General features: G+C 55.7%; 4 protein-coding genes across 4 annotated transcripts; 2 read left to right on the top strand and 2 right to left on the bottom strand.

The window, feature by feature from the left end:
• Positions 1–65: 65 nt before the first annotated feature.
• N7510_000969 (anaphase promoting complex subunit 1) lies at positions 66–6,271 on the bottom strand (the record flags this gene model as incomplete). The annotated part of the gene is made up of 2 exons (XM_056972896.1): positions 66–3,223; positions 3,271–6,271. The coding sequence occupies 2 exons, from the start codon at positions 6,269–6,271 to the stop codon at positions 66–68; spliced, it is 6,159 nt and encodes a 2,052-aa protein (XP_056838013.1).
• A 426-nt stretch (positions 6,272–6,697) lies between these two features.
• Positions 6,698–8,692, top strand: N7510_000968 (uncharacterized protein; the record flags this gene model as incomplete). Its single annotated transcript, XM_056972895.1, has 2 exons — positions 6,698–6,756; positions 6,814–8,692. 2 exons carry the CDS (start codon positions 6,698–6,700, stop codon positions 8,690–8,692), a joined length of 1,938 nt encoding a protein of 645 aa, XP_056838012.1.
• Positions 8,693–9,406: 714 nt separating this feature from the next.
• On the top strand, positions 9,407–10,697 carry N7510_000967 (Glycosyl transferase family 8; the record flags this gene model as incomplete). Its single annotated transcript, XM_056972894.1, has 3 exons — positions 9,407–9,563; positions 9,618–10,113; positions 10,199–10,697. The coding sequence occupies 3 exons, from the start codon at positions 9,407–9,409 to the stop codon at positions 10,695–10,697; spliced, it is 1,152 nt and encodes a 383-aa protein (XP_056838011.1).
• Positions 10,698–10,908: 211 nt separating this feature from the next.
• On the bottom strand, positions 10,909–13,123 carry N7510_000966 (translation initiation factor 2A; the record flags this gene model as incomplete). The annotated part of the gene is made up of 5 exons (XM_056972893.1): positions 10,909–12,101; positions 12,155–12,789; positions 12,846–12,917; positions 12,972–13,041; positions 13,099–13,123. 5 exons carry the CDS (start codon positions 13,121–13,123, stop codon positions 10,909–10,911), a joined length of 1,995 nt encoding a protein of 664 aa, XP_056838010.1.
• Between the last annotated feature and the right edge of the window lie 469 nt (positions 13,124–13,592).

Raw genomic sequence — 13,592 nt, 5'->3', positions numbered from 1 at the left:
GAAATAACCCAGTCCAAACCGATGCAATGCATAAAAAAGAGTCAGAATACACTGAGCGAAACAACTCATGTAAGAGTTGACACCGGCCCATCCGAATCCCCAACCTGCACCCCCCAAATCAACCACCTCGCCTCCTCAACGAAGTCCCTTCTTAGCCAAAGACCAGGCGGCTGTGCTGCAGAGGATGACGACGAGAGCGAATCTGCACCGTTCTCAGCAGCAGGCGAAGATCGATCGAGCCAGTCAAATAGAAGCCGTAACTGCCAGATGCGATCACGGACTTGGTCCGGATCAGCACCACGGCCGCGCGCGGATTGCATAATGTTGCGCACTATCTGAGACAGAGCAAGTCTGGCATCGATAGCCGAGGTACGGAGCCAGGGCGGCGCGGAGCTCGGGTCTGTTGCAATGCGCGGCGCGCGAGTGGGGAAGGAAGATGGGAGGACTAGCGAGCGTTCGCGGATATCTAGACCCGAGAGGGAAGGGAGCTGGAAGATCCAGTCCCAGGGGGACTGGGAGGGTGTGGTTGTAGCAGCAGAGCTGGATTCAGAACCGGAAAGTAAAGCAGTGCGGTTCGGCCAAGCGGACGGCGGAGCGCCCTTGAATTTAGCCGAGGCACCAGCAGTGGAGGGGAGGATATCCTGAGCTTCGCTGAGACCTGTAAGGGTAGAGGAGAAAATGGAGGAGGAACCCGAGGCGCTGTGAATAGCTTTGCGACGGAGGTAGATGGAGGGATCGCCATGCCGGAATTTTTCTCGCAGGGCGTCGTTCTGACTGAATTCAAGGACCAATGGCCAGTGGTCTGGACCGCAGACTTCGATGTGACTGATGCTCGTAGGGTCTGGGAGGAGGCAAGGTGCGGTAAGGGTGCGGATGGCGCCGTCGTGCGAAGTGATGGTGATGGGGATAGAGATCGGACGCCGGGTGTCGAGGTCACGCGGGACCAGGCAACGTGGTTCTGCGGCGAGGACCCAGAGATGCCGGAAGGCTTGGAGATGGCACTTGTTGTCGAGCACGGTGGTTGGGAAGATCGGATAGAAAGCGCAGAGGAGCGAGGCTACGGCCAGGTCGGATGTTCCAAGCGTGTAGCTGCCTCCGCCCAGGAAGAGCATCCCGATTGCCATGTGTGCCGCCATGTGGCTGCCATAGGATGTATCGGCATCAATGCGACCGTGAAGCGAGCGCAGACGCCGGAAAAGGGCCAAGTCGCCTGTGCCGGCCATGACCGTGGAGGTGGCCAAGGCAACAATGTCCTGACAGTTCCGAACAGAGTTGCGCGCGAGCTTGCTATCGTAATTCAGGGCTGGTAAACGCGAGATGCGGAGGAACTGGTCGAGGTAGAACAGCAACAGATCCCGTGCTGGCCCATGGCCAGAGCCAGAGTAGCGGAGACCCAGGGTGAAGCAGAGTCCCGCAATGATGTTGAAGAAAGGCATGTCTTCGCTACGCAGCTGGCGAACACCTGAAAGGCGCGATCGTCGCCGGTACACCTTTGGCAGACTCTGGCTGATCCAGTCGGTGGTAGGTCGAATGCTATCCCACATAATGAGGTGCCGCGCCAAGGTCCTCAGAAGGAAAAGGTCTGGCCGCACATAGTCAAAACGTACCGTGGTGTCAGGGATGTCGATTTTCTGGGCTAGCACCGAGTCGTTGGTCTTCATGAAGATGATAGTGAGTGCAATCGTGGCACCGGCCGTGGCACGGTCGAGAACATGAGACAAATCAACGTTCTTGGTACCAACTGCAACGGCCAACAGTCGCTCGACAATGTGCATGTCACGCATTCCGCGTAAATCGTTACCCTTGCCCAGGTTTATAAGCCCCAGTGCAAATCCTGCGGCGAGGCGATATCCTTCATCACGGAGATCCTCTTGAGAGGTGGACTGTTCATCTTGTTCAATGTTCTCAATCTCTGACAACATGACTTCGCTCATCCGTCGATGCTGAGAGCCGCAGAAAAGCAGTCCGATCCCCATAATCCCGGCAGTTTGCGTTAAAGGAGACAAGTTGAGTTCTGCTGCACCGATTGGCAACATTCTTGTAACGTGCACAGACAACAGGCGTGTGATTAGTGTGTCCATCGTGCCCAGATATGAAGCAGATAGACCCAAAAGAAGACCGATGGATGTCATGGTGTGCTTTGGCGTAAGGTACTTGAATGCAACCCACTTGGCCAGAGACTTGAGATGACCGTTCAGACCCAGGGCAAGCAGGAAACCCGCATGGCGGTTGGTGAGATCCTGAGGCTTGTTGAAGAGGATCCACGAGGTATCGATCCCCTTGGACGCTTTGGAGATAGCCAGGCCAGTGGATACTCCGTTGTGAAAGAAGGCCCAGCACACTTTTTCTTCCGTGAATGCGGACCTTTCGGCGCTGATGGTCACGTTGGACGGCTTCATAACACATTGCAGGGAGAAGGACGGGATTGGCAGCTTCTCAGTCAACAGAGGCAGTCGACCACTAAAGGAAAGCATAGCACGGCCCGCGGGAGTTGACAATGTCCTAAAGGTCACCAACTGCACAAGCTCTTTCTGCGCATCTAACAGGTCCGCGTCGGACCAATCTGCCTCGGGAACACACTCAGCCACGGGAGCTTTGGATTGGTTTAGCAGGCGGGCAGCTTCGATGAAGCGCTTGTCCTCCCGGAAAATCAATCTTGTGACTGAAAACCGATCAGCTTCCGCGGAGGCTTCAAAGGCGCTGATGGTGTCGATGTCCAGGGCCGACGTGCTAATGAGATGGAAGTCTCGCACGGCATCATGGGAAAGGGATGGTTGTTGCGAAGTTGCTAGCGAATGGGTATTGGCAGAGTTCATCGACATGTAGAGGTCCTCCCGGTCGATCAGTTCCAGAAGTGTTGCATTCCAGGAGGTTGAAGCGTCCATCTGGCACCGCATGACAGCTTCATATAGTGGTGCGCTAACACCTTCAGGGAACGTATCGATAATGCTCTTGGTGAGACCCCATCGGTGTAATAGTCTAACCTTTTCCAACGGCGTCGACGCATTCGGTATCTCGGAGAAGAAGCATTTCAACGCCAAGGTTTTTGGGGTGAGGTTGAAGCACTCTCGCCACATTCGTCCTTTCCTAGGAGCTCGATCCGGTGCATTTATGAGGTCGAGAAGGGTGATGAAATTCGAGGAAGATTGGTCCGCGGCATCGATGAGAAATGTGAATATTGATGGGGGGTAAAAGGTTCGTGGGGGACATCGAGCGAGGAAATCTGGGTGTCTTCAAATTGCCAACGCTCCATGCTGGCCATTTCGGTACCGAAGTAAGCATCCTCGGTCCATTTCCATGACCGCCAGCCCAGCCAGCCGCCAATTTGTGCAAGGACAGGGGCTAGAAGACCCAATGGTCGCTGTGCCCCCTCAGAGTCACCGATGGAGAGCTTCTGTTCTTCACGGAGAAGGTGCAAGCCAACCAGCAATGTACAAAGCGATGTGCGTCTCGTGTTCTCAGAGAAAGCTCCGGAGATGGGTAAATATCCTTCACGATCGGTGGCTTTGGAGCCCCTCGGACTCTGGAGGAATTCACGACACAGCGATATGCATCGGAGCAAGTAAGAATTGTGACGATAGGTTGACCGGCTTGCATTGGGCTGTTCTGCCTTCGGTGTCCGGGACGCATCGCGTGCAGCCAGGTCCTCAATCGCGTCTTGTTCAACGATCCACCCCCAAGAACTTTCCATCATCCATGGTGCCACAACACCAGATGATCCGGATTCCAGGTCAAGCATCGCTTCCCAGCTTTCCAGATCAACGTAACTGCCACTGCTCGACCGGAGCAGACCTTTCTTCCTGCGCATCCGCTTGGCTGGCGTCTGGGGCTGGGCGTGGCTGATGAATGGAATGGCCAATGAAAATAACACGACCACCATGGCAGTCCATTCTAGATTGTCTATGATCTCTTCTCTGCCCTGAAGCCACTTGTATACTTCCCACCAGGCCACTAGCATGCCATCGCCAGCCTTCTCCGAGTCACGCAGGACGAATTTGCAGACTCGCAGGATCTTCTTCACCAGATCGTTGCGAGGCTCCATTTGGATCTGGAGCCGGTGCCGTTGCTTGTCACTGTCCACCAAATCGACCTTGCCCCTCGAGCAATCGTGGTCAAGCTCGATGAAAACAAGGCCGGGGTCTGCCAGGACTCTGTTGACGCCACTCTCCCTCGGACGATTTACAATCTTAGTTGCCGAGATTCCATGTGGCTCATAAATCTGCAGTGGCAAAGGAATATCGATTTTCGTTGGACTTCCCCAAGGGGTCTGTAGGGACAATTCACGCTGGCCATTGTCGGACACACTCAGAGTTAGGATTCTGGAGATGTCTCCATCAAAGACCTTGCGGGCATCCAATACGCTGGGAACATGTTGGATGCCTGCTGAGTGCACCAGAAGTGGCCGCTGCCGCTTTTTTCGCTGTTTCGATGCAGCCACACGGTCTGCTCGCAAATTCACGACAGTCATGTTTCGGGAGGATTGGTCCACTATGCAGACCGCCACAAACGCAGCGTTTCCGTTTTGCGCATTTCCATAGTCCATAGAAGATAGTGTCGAGACCTTCAAGCGGCGCGAGGACGTTTGCTGAGTGGAGGAATGAAAGTTCGCGGAGAATCTGGACGAGAAGCTGTCCACTTTGGACAACAACAGTTCCTCTGGTAGGCCGGACGTTGATTCTCGAAGGGCAATGTTCTCAAGCCCCTCCGATAGAACGTCATTGTTGAGCTCCTCAAGTAGTCTATCAACGGGGGCATCTGCGAAGCTACCCACAGTACTATAGACAGAGCCAGTTGCAGGGGGTAACGAGCCTCGAGGATTGAAACCAAAGCTTGCACGGGTGCTCGCGCCTCCCATGGACTGTCTGGGGCCACCATGGGGCATAGTGCTTGACTGGCTTCCAGTGGCAAGGTCTGAAAATGTAATCCGATCCTGGCTGGTCGCTAGATCGGTGCGTGCAAGCAATGAGCTGACCCGTCTTGATGTCTTGAGGGGCAGCCCGACATCGCCAAAGTCCTGTGCTACCCGTGAAGCCAGATCATCTTCGTCAAGTTTCGTCTCAGTTTGGTGGGACGCATTACGGGACTCTGGCCAGGCCCCAAAGCTCTCCCGTGGTCCTCGAGCGGCGGGTGTGGTTGCGCCGGTAGCCATTCCGAAATGCGAGCTTCGCCTCTTCGATCGAGTACCTCCCGTCTCTCGCCTGGACTTTTCTTTTAATGAGGCTTCGAAGTCATCGTCTCTATATCGGGCAGTCCATATCGTATAGAGCCCTGTAGTTGTGTTCAAGGTGACCACTAGAATCAAAGGAACGCTCGTTGAGAATTGAGCAGAATTTGGGAGTTCGTCTTTTTGGGAGATGTAGACAATTTCATCTGATGAATCTAGCACAGATGGCCCTGACGGTCTTCGACCCGTACTGCTGACACTGCTTTGCAGCCAACTAGACGACGCCTGCGAAGTCACCACGAGGCCCATTTCCGAATGAGGGTTGATCAGAGAAAACACCCGGGGGAGGTCAGCGCTTGAACTGGGCTTTGGCACCCACGCGGGCCCTTGAACAGACGAGATTTTCAAAGATGGACGCTTGCTTTTGGTGGTAGAAGATTGAGAAGCACGGGGATCGAATAGAGAGGCGGACATGAAGGAATTGGGAGGCGCGGTTGGGTGCTGGCGTGCCTCATGGTCTTCCGGGACCTTTCTCTGGAATATAAGTCCCCGAGGAGTTGCAAAAACAGTATCGACCTCAAATGGAAGAGGAACGGTGTGGCTGTTGCCCGCAACGAAAAAGATATGGGCTTGCGACTTAAGGACCACCACTAACGCCCGGGAGAGCTTGTCGTTGGCTTTTTGGGGTGCAACAACCGCGACTCGCGTATCTCCATGCAAATCCAACGTCGAGCCCGAGCTTGCCAATTGCTGATTCCGAGATCGCTGGGCCTGCCCACCTCCCCGCGCGCCCGACACTTGGTTGATGACGTCTCGACCAGAGCGCTTGATTCTTCCCGCCGCGAAGTAGGTAAACAAAGCATGCCGAATCTCCTCTTTCTCGGGGTCGAGCCGGAAGACTCTCTTCACTATCCCTGCGCGGGACCATACCACACAATGCTTCGTCCACACCAGCTCATCGTCCACGGGGCCAGTCAGCCCGCTATCATCCACACTTGTCGACCATTTGTATTGGTCATCTGATGGATCCGGAGGAAGAATGCCCTCTGTGACCAGGTAAGGGACGGCTGAGGGTTCGTGGAGGCCCAGAGATCGCGCGGACGCCATGGCGTGTTTAGCGGGAGTAGCTGTAGCGTGCGTATTGCGTCGTCACGACAAACACTGAGCTGGGTCGGTCAGATTGGAGCAATTCCATCGTTCAGGAGACCAGGTCAATTGAGGGGACGGGCCACAGAGGCGTTGTGTTATGTTGATTCTTGGTCAAGTTCGGGTATTGGAGACGCGCAGGAACGCGGAGAGAGAAAGAGAGTGAGTTTGGTTCCTTCCTTCCTCTGCTTCTGCCGGACCACAACAACTTCTCTTCTTCACCTTCCCTTCCCCCCAACTCTTTCTCCCCCTTGGACACTTCCCACTTACACTGCTGCTGCTTGTTATCTCACCCGCTTATTCCTTGGATCGAGCTTGTTCACCATCCCGCGTTCGGGCTTCGAGCAAGCAGCTCCAGCAGCTGTCCAGTGCATCGCCACCATTGCAATGCCTTCGTTTCCCACCACACCCTTGGTTCGCCCAAGAGAAGATGGCGTGCAAATAAGGTAGGAGTCTGTTTCTTTCGCGCGGATTATTGCTTACTCGACGTTTCCAATCCTCAGCTATCGGCTCCCCCATCGTGTTCACGCAGCCAAGTCCTACCCAATCCGAGCACCAAACGGCTCTTCGATCATCATATACGGCTACGAGAATGGGCTGAAAGTTATCTGGAGAGGCGGGAAGCAATTCTCAGTTTTAAAAGAGTCGGCACCCCAGGAAAAGAGCAAGAGCTCTGGGAAGGACAAAGACGACGATGCGGTGATGATCATTGACTCCGACGAAGAGGACGCGCCGGAGCCGGTAGCAGCACAAGAAGAAGCCAACTACGACTTTAGCCCGGAGGAGACCGAGGTCGATCCCGCTTCTCCGTTTGAAGAGATTCTGCGACAGATCGATATTCCCTTGGGGAGCCGAGTCCTCGACCTCGCGGTGCCCCGTGTGCTCCCCGAGGGTGCGCGCTCTCCTCTCGACCCGTTTCCGCCTGTTTTGAAGAACATGATTGTCGTATCGGCTGTATGTTCTGACTTTTCGACTCGAGTCGTCACCGTACCGCTTGTTCCTCCTCACCCTACGCAAACAGATCCAAAAAGTTGGCGCATCCAAACCTTGACAATCAGCGGCGGTATAACCCACCAGGACATTCCGCGCGGCGTCTCTCTCACATTCACCTGTCAAGAAGCAGAAGAAGATGCAGATCGGCGAAAGTCGCGGAGCCGGGCTGGCAGCTCCGGGCGATGGGATCTGCTGGTGGCGACGCACTCTGCCGAAGGATCAGGCATGCTGCTGCTGCACCGAATTCCAGTTTTGGAGGATCGTTTGTCGGAAGAGGAGATCACCTCTCAACGACGGCTCCTGCCAGCCCCAGCCCAGACGATTGCCTTCAATCCATCTTCATACCCATCGGTTCGCCACTCCACATTGCTAGTGGCTTTCCACAGTGGGTTTGTCAAGATTTATTCATGTTTCACGGTGAAAAAGGTTACAAAGCCTGCTCGGCGGTCTTCTATGCCGCAAGAAGATTACGAAGCTGCCGACACCGATGGCCGATGGCTGATCAGTTTGTACCCCGGCTTTGAGTTAGGTCCGACTGGGCTGCCTCGACGCAAGACGATTATCGATGCTGACTGGGTGCTGGGAGGGCGGGCGATTATGGTTCTTTTGGTGGACGGCGAGTGGGGGGTGTGGGATATTGAAGGAGCCGGCCCTGGAAACACCAAGGGACCCTTGCACCGGCAGTCGAGCGTGCAGGGAGTGACTGGCGGTTCATTGACTGCATACGCCGTCAGCGGACGAATCATCACCCCGCCAACTAACAGTCAGTCCGAAGCAGAGCAGCGGCCGCGCTTTGCGCCTATGACCCCTTCCACGAAACGGGTCCGGGAAGATACGCTGCTGAAGGGATCGATGAACCCGGCCAGCCCATCCCTTTGCGGGGAGATTTCCGTGTTTCAGACCAATTCATCGCAGGAAGCGCTTCCTGACGAGTCAATCCTGCTTCGACACGGCCGCCAGAGCGCCGCCATCCCTAGTCTTCTATCTCTCTGGCGCAACGCAGTCCGAGCCACGGGCACATTTGATGCCTCGAACCGATGCCGCGTGACTCCATTCCAGGACGTGCATCTGATGGGTGAGAACTTCCAGGCAATCGGTCATTTACTTGCTCCTGTGCGGCGTTCGCGCGCGGCAGACCGCCAGCCTTTTGACGTTCTCGTGGCCGCAGAGCACCAGATCATGATCCTCGCTCCACGATTGATTGAATCCGACGGGAAGGTGGTCGTGAAAGCAGTGGAAAAGGAAGCAACCGCGGAGACCGATCAGCTCATGCTCCGCCGAGGCGAGCTCGATGTGGAGGGAATGGGACGACTTCTGAACGGCATGGCGAATGGCACAGGTTCTGTGCGCATTGGCAGCCCCATTAAACGGGCCCGCGTGTTCACTTGAGGGAGCCATAGCAAGATACCCCCGATCATATCTAATCCAGTGGTTTTTGATTCTGCTCACTGCTTCCCATATTTTTGACTAGGAAATTCGCGCTGTCAGGTGGAGCGCAAGGCGAGAACCATGCCTTGAAATTCCTTCTCCGGAAGTGAATAAGCTCTGTATCGGCTGCGATATATCGATGACCATCCCCGATGCTCTTCTATGAGGTGCAGCTCTTGCTCGAGCTGTCTCAGACAGGCGCCTGTATCCTGCTCTGGTCTTTCTGTCTTTCTGTCTTGTCTGTTCGGCTGCTGACCTGCCTTTCGGGGCGTCTTCTACATCGGGAGCCGTGACGGATTGGATGGGGGATAGACAGGGTTTGATGCGGTGCGAAGCAGGGCATGATGATGGGACATTCCCTTGTAGTTGAATCTATTTGTTTGTATGCTACCATGTACCTACTTGCCTGTAAACCGGGGTTTTCTCTGCAAGGCCGCAGTCAGCTGAACAATACATCCGCCTAGTGAGGAAACCTACTTCCTGGACAACCCAAATCTCCGTACTCTTCGTCCTCGGCGGGCCCGGATCAGGAAAAGGGAACATAATGCAAAGTGTATACAAGCACGGGTTCTCGCACCTCAGCGTTGGCGGGATGCTATGTGCCGAGAGCGCCAGGGCAGACGGAAGATGTGCATCGAGTTTCAGAGGTGGTGTGGGAGCGACGAGTTTTAACTCATGAGGCATCCATACTCGGAATCGGCCCTTCGGCACGATAACGGAGGGGTCTGGAGTGACCTGATTGATAAGAATCAAACTTTCCCTTCCTCCTCCTTTAACCCCAGCCGATCGATCTATCATGACCCAATTGGAGACTCCTCCCAGCCCAAACGGGGTGTGTCCCTCTCCAATCCCATCCCTAAAACACCCAACTAACCCGGAACCCAAGTCTGGGCCTCCCTGATCACCAACCTTAGCTACCTCCCGGGCCTTCTAACACTGTACCACTCGCTCTACCACCCTAGCCCCTCCAGCTCACCCCCAGCAACATCCACCACGGACACGCCCCCAGACTCGGGATCGCGCTACCCTTTCGTCGCACTATACACCGACAAATTCCCCGCCGAAGGCCTCCAAGCACTGGCGGCGCGGGGGATCCCCGCCAAAAAGGTCCCCAGCGTCGCGCCGCGCAGCACAAAGGACTATGCGCAGGACCCGCGGTTTGCGGAGACGTGGACGAAGGTGGTTGCCTTTTCGCTGACGGAGTATGAGCGCGTGGTCTTGCTGGATGGGGATATTTTGGTGCGTCGGAATATGGACGAATTGATGGAGCTAGAGCTGGACGATAGAGACACGTTAGAGAGCGGCGCTGGAAAGAAGGCGTTTGCTGCGGCGCATGCTTGTGCTTGCAATCCTCTGCGGAAGGCGCATTACCCTGCTCATTGGTAGGTATTTTCCTTCTCTTCTCTGCTGGTGATGGTATGACCGTACGATATATATACTCACGATGATGGTGATGGGTGATGACAGGATCCCCCAGAACTGCGCCTACACAACCCAACACTCGACCCCCAGCATCGCGCAAACCAGCGCACCACCACCCTCCTCCGGAGTAGGCATGCTAAACAGTGGCGTGTTGGTGATAACGCCCTCCGCGCATATCTACGCAGAGATCACAACCGCACTCCAAGACATCCCGCGGATCTCGCGCTATGATTTCCCAGACCAGGAGCTACTCTCCGATGTCCTGAAAGACCGCTGGGTGGCATTGCCGTACGTCTACAATGCGCTGAAGACGCTGCGGCCGGAGTCCGTGCATGGAGCCATTTGGCGGGATGAGGAAGTGAAGGCTGTACATTATATTTTTGCAGTTAAACCTTGGCACGAGGGGGTTACGCAGCAGGACGAGGAACAAGGGATTGGGAAATGGAAGGAGTTGGATGAGACGAATAGGTGGTGGTGGAGGGCGAATTTGGAGCGGATGAGAAGGGAGAGGGAGAGGGGCGTGGTGGATGCTTTTTCTTCTTGATCGGGGTCTTTGCACGTCTATAGAGCTGTTCTCGTTGGACTGTCCATAGAATACATACATACAGACACGAGCGATGTTTACAAATGTCAAGCCAGTCTATAGTCTCAGTTTTTTCTTGTATTGTGCTTGTTTTTGCTTCACGGCCTATTTCTTTGCTTCCTGTCCGCTAATCCGATACAACAGCTCTACATGGACGTTGTAATCACCCCAGTCAACCACTATATCCTAAGCCGTCCAACTCCTTGCGCACCGAATCCTCCGTGTGGATCTTCTTCATCTGCGTATCCTCCAGCTTCTCCCCACCGGCCAGCCGCATCTTCAGCTCGTCAATCGCGCGGATCTTCTTCAGAAGGCCGCGGATTTTCTTCTCCTGAGCCGAGGGAGTAGGCTCTTCGGCAGGGACAGGAGCAGGGGCAGGGGCCGGAGCAGCAGCAGCAGCAGCAGGAGACGCGGACTTAGCAGCGTTCCCGTTCACGGGGTTGCCGCTGCGGTCACTCTTGTTGTTTCTGGCGCGGGCGCGGTCCGGGCTGGGGCCCGTAGGCGCGTTGGCGGGCGGGGCGCTATCCTCCTCGTCCTTGGCCTTCTTCGCGGCCTCACGCTTCTTCTTGTTCTTCGCGGCGGACTTGGACATCCGCTCGGGCTGGTCCGCGCCTGGGGGCAGGGCCACACCGCCACCGGGAGCTGCGCCGGGAGGCAGATACTCCTCCACGGGTTCGGCGCCGGGGATCTCGCGGCGGCGGGGCTTGCCGAAGCCGTTCATGCCGGCACCGGGGACGCCGTCACGGACAAAGGCAGCACCGCCTTGATCCTCGCGCTTGAAGGCTAGCGGCGTGAGCTGGCCGCGCGCCCCGGGAGGACGGTAGGCACCCGCGGGTTTGGCGGGGGCTTTGCGGGTGCCTAGGTATGCGGCAGCAGATGGATGAGGCACCGGCAGTTTGGTGAGGGGGTCACCCAGTGGAGGCTGGGTCGTGCTCTGGGGTCTCCAGGTGACATCGTACAACTCGGTCATGTCCTCGTTGTACATGAGGCCGCCGCCGACGTGCCAGATGCGTACGCCGTTGTCGACGCGCAGACGCGGGCTGGTCGTGGCAGTCAGGATGAACTGGCCATCGGGCGACCAGGCGCACACGCTGGCGTTGGATGCCTCGACGGTGGTGATCTTGTGGTAGTTCTTGTCCAGGTCGTAGATGTCCATTTGGCCAGCCAAATTGCCAAAGCCGGCAACCAGGACGAATCGTCCGTGCGGCGAGAACAGGATCGTGTTCCGCGGGCTGAGAGGGAAGGTGTGCTTGGGCACGCCACGCATGTTGAAGATGGTCGTCTTCGCGGGCATGTAGCCGTAAACGACACCAAACTCCTTCGAGTTGGGGTTCCAGCTAACATCGTGAATGGGACCTTCTTTGTCTGCAGGGAGTTAGCCAGGAACGTGGCAGGCATATACACAAGTCAGTACATACCCAAATCCACACGCGAGTCGAATGCACCGCTAGCGCTGAGCAGATACAGCGTAGTCTCGCCATAATAACTTTTCCCCGTACGGTCGACCTCCGTCTGCGCGAGGACAATCACAGTCGTCCCGGAGGCATTCCACTTGAGCTGGACCTTATCCCCCTTGAAGAAACTCTTCTGAGAGACGGGCGCCCCAAACTGAGGAACAGCAAAGACCTTAACCTGAGCCGGCTGACCCTTGCGCTCAGGAACAAACACCGCAAGCGAATGGGTCTGATGTCCCGGGCTGAGCGCAAAATCCGACACCCCCTCCACACGCAGTTTATTCCAGACGGTCTGCAGATTGTCCGACTGGAAGAACTGGACCTCATTGGTGACGACGCGTGCGCACAGCTTCTCGTCCGGCGTGTACTGCAGGTTCCAGCCCGTCTGGCTCTTCTGCACGAAGCTGCCCACGACCGTGTGTTCGTTCTCAATGGCCCGCCACACTTTCAGGTTCTTAGTTGCGTCACCGTTCTCGTCCTTGGTCGACCGTTGCCAAGTGATCACGTACGTGCCGAGTGGGGAGAAGCCGAGCTCGAAGACGTTGTCGGCGGCGATGGTTGAGACGACGTAGCCCACGGAGGCGTCGACGATGGTTACCCTATTTCAGCCAAATTAGATCCGAGCCATGACGGGGGAGGGGGGAAATGAACATACTTCTCAGGCGATGCCCATGCATAGTACCGACCGTCCGGCGAATATGCGCTGCAGCGGAGGTTCCCTTCAGGTCTGCAAACGATACAATCAGCCTCCAACTCATACCAACACCACAGGGTATCTTACCTCACAAACCCCGGTAGAGACTCATAAACGGGATCCACATCCATGATACCAATCCCCTTGAGCGTGCGGACTATCCACAGATTAACAACCATGCTGCAAAAGAAAAAAGGAAAGAAAAAAAACCCACAAGCAAGCTGCGCCGGAGCCGCCATCTTGAAAATTCGCGCGGGATGAAAAGGCTGAATTTAACAAATGACCAGACCCAAAATAAATGAAGAAGATGTCTATAATCTTCTTTGTCGTATGTACCCAAAAAGAGAGTCGATTCGACGGACCGAAGGAGGAAGGCCAAAAGGGTTCTTCCCACAGGTAAAGTAAAGCAAAGACGAATCGAAATCGTAGAATCTCTGAACTGGATATATCCACCACTTGGAGACTTGGGATTTGTGGTGGTTGGAGCGATGAACTCAATTGGCTCGTGGGTGGCGCGACGAACGACGACGAAACAACACTTCTCACAGTCGGACTTCTGGTGCTAGACAAGTCAATGCCAGCAGATTGCGAAGGGAGCAGAGAGCCGCGACGGTTCGGGGGCGGAGCGTGGGTGGGCGAGGTGGGAGTGGTAGGTGAAAAGAGAGAGAGAGGAGTGAGTAGTGGGAAGAGGAGGATGAACGGTGTGGA

The sequence above is a fragment of the Penicillium lagena genome (genome assembly GCF_028827675.1).
Source record: "Penicillium lagena strain IBT 129212 chromosome Unknown utg000001l_segment0_segment0, whole genome shotgun sequence".
In the NCBI taxonomy this organism is placed as follows: Eukaryota; Fungi; Ascomycota; class Eurotiomycetes; order Eurotiales; family Aspergillaceae; genus Penicillium; species Penicillium lagena.
Note: the sequence above shows the minus strand (reverse complement) of the source record. Positions and strands in the feature narration are given on the sequence as shown.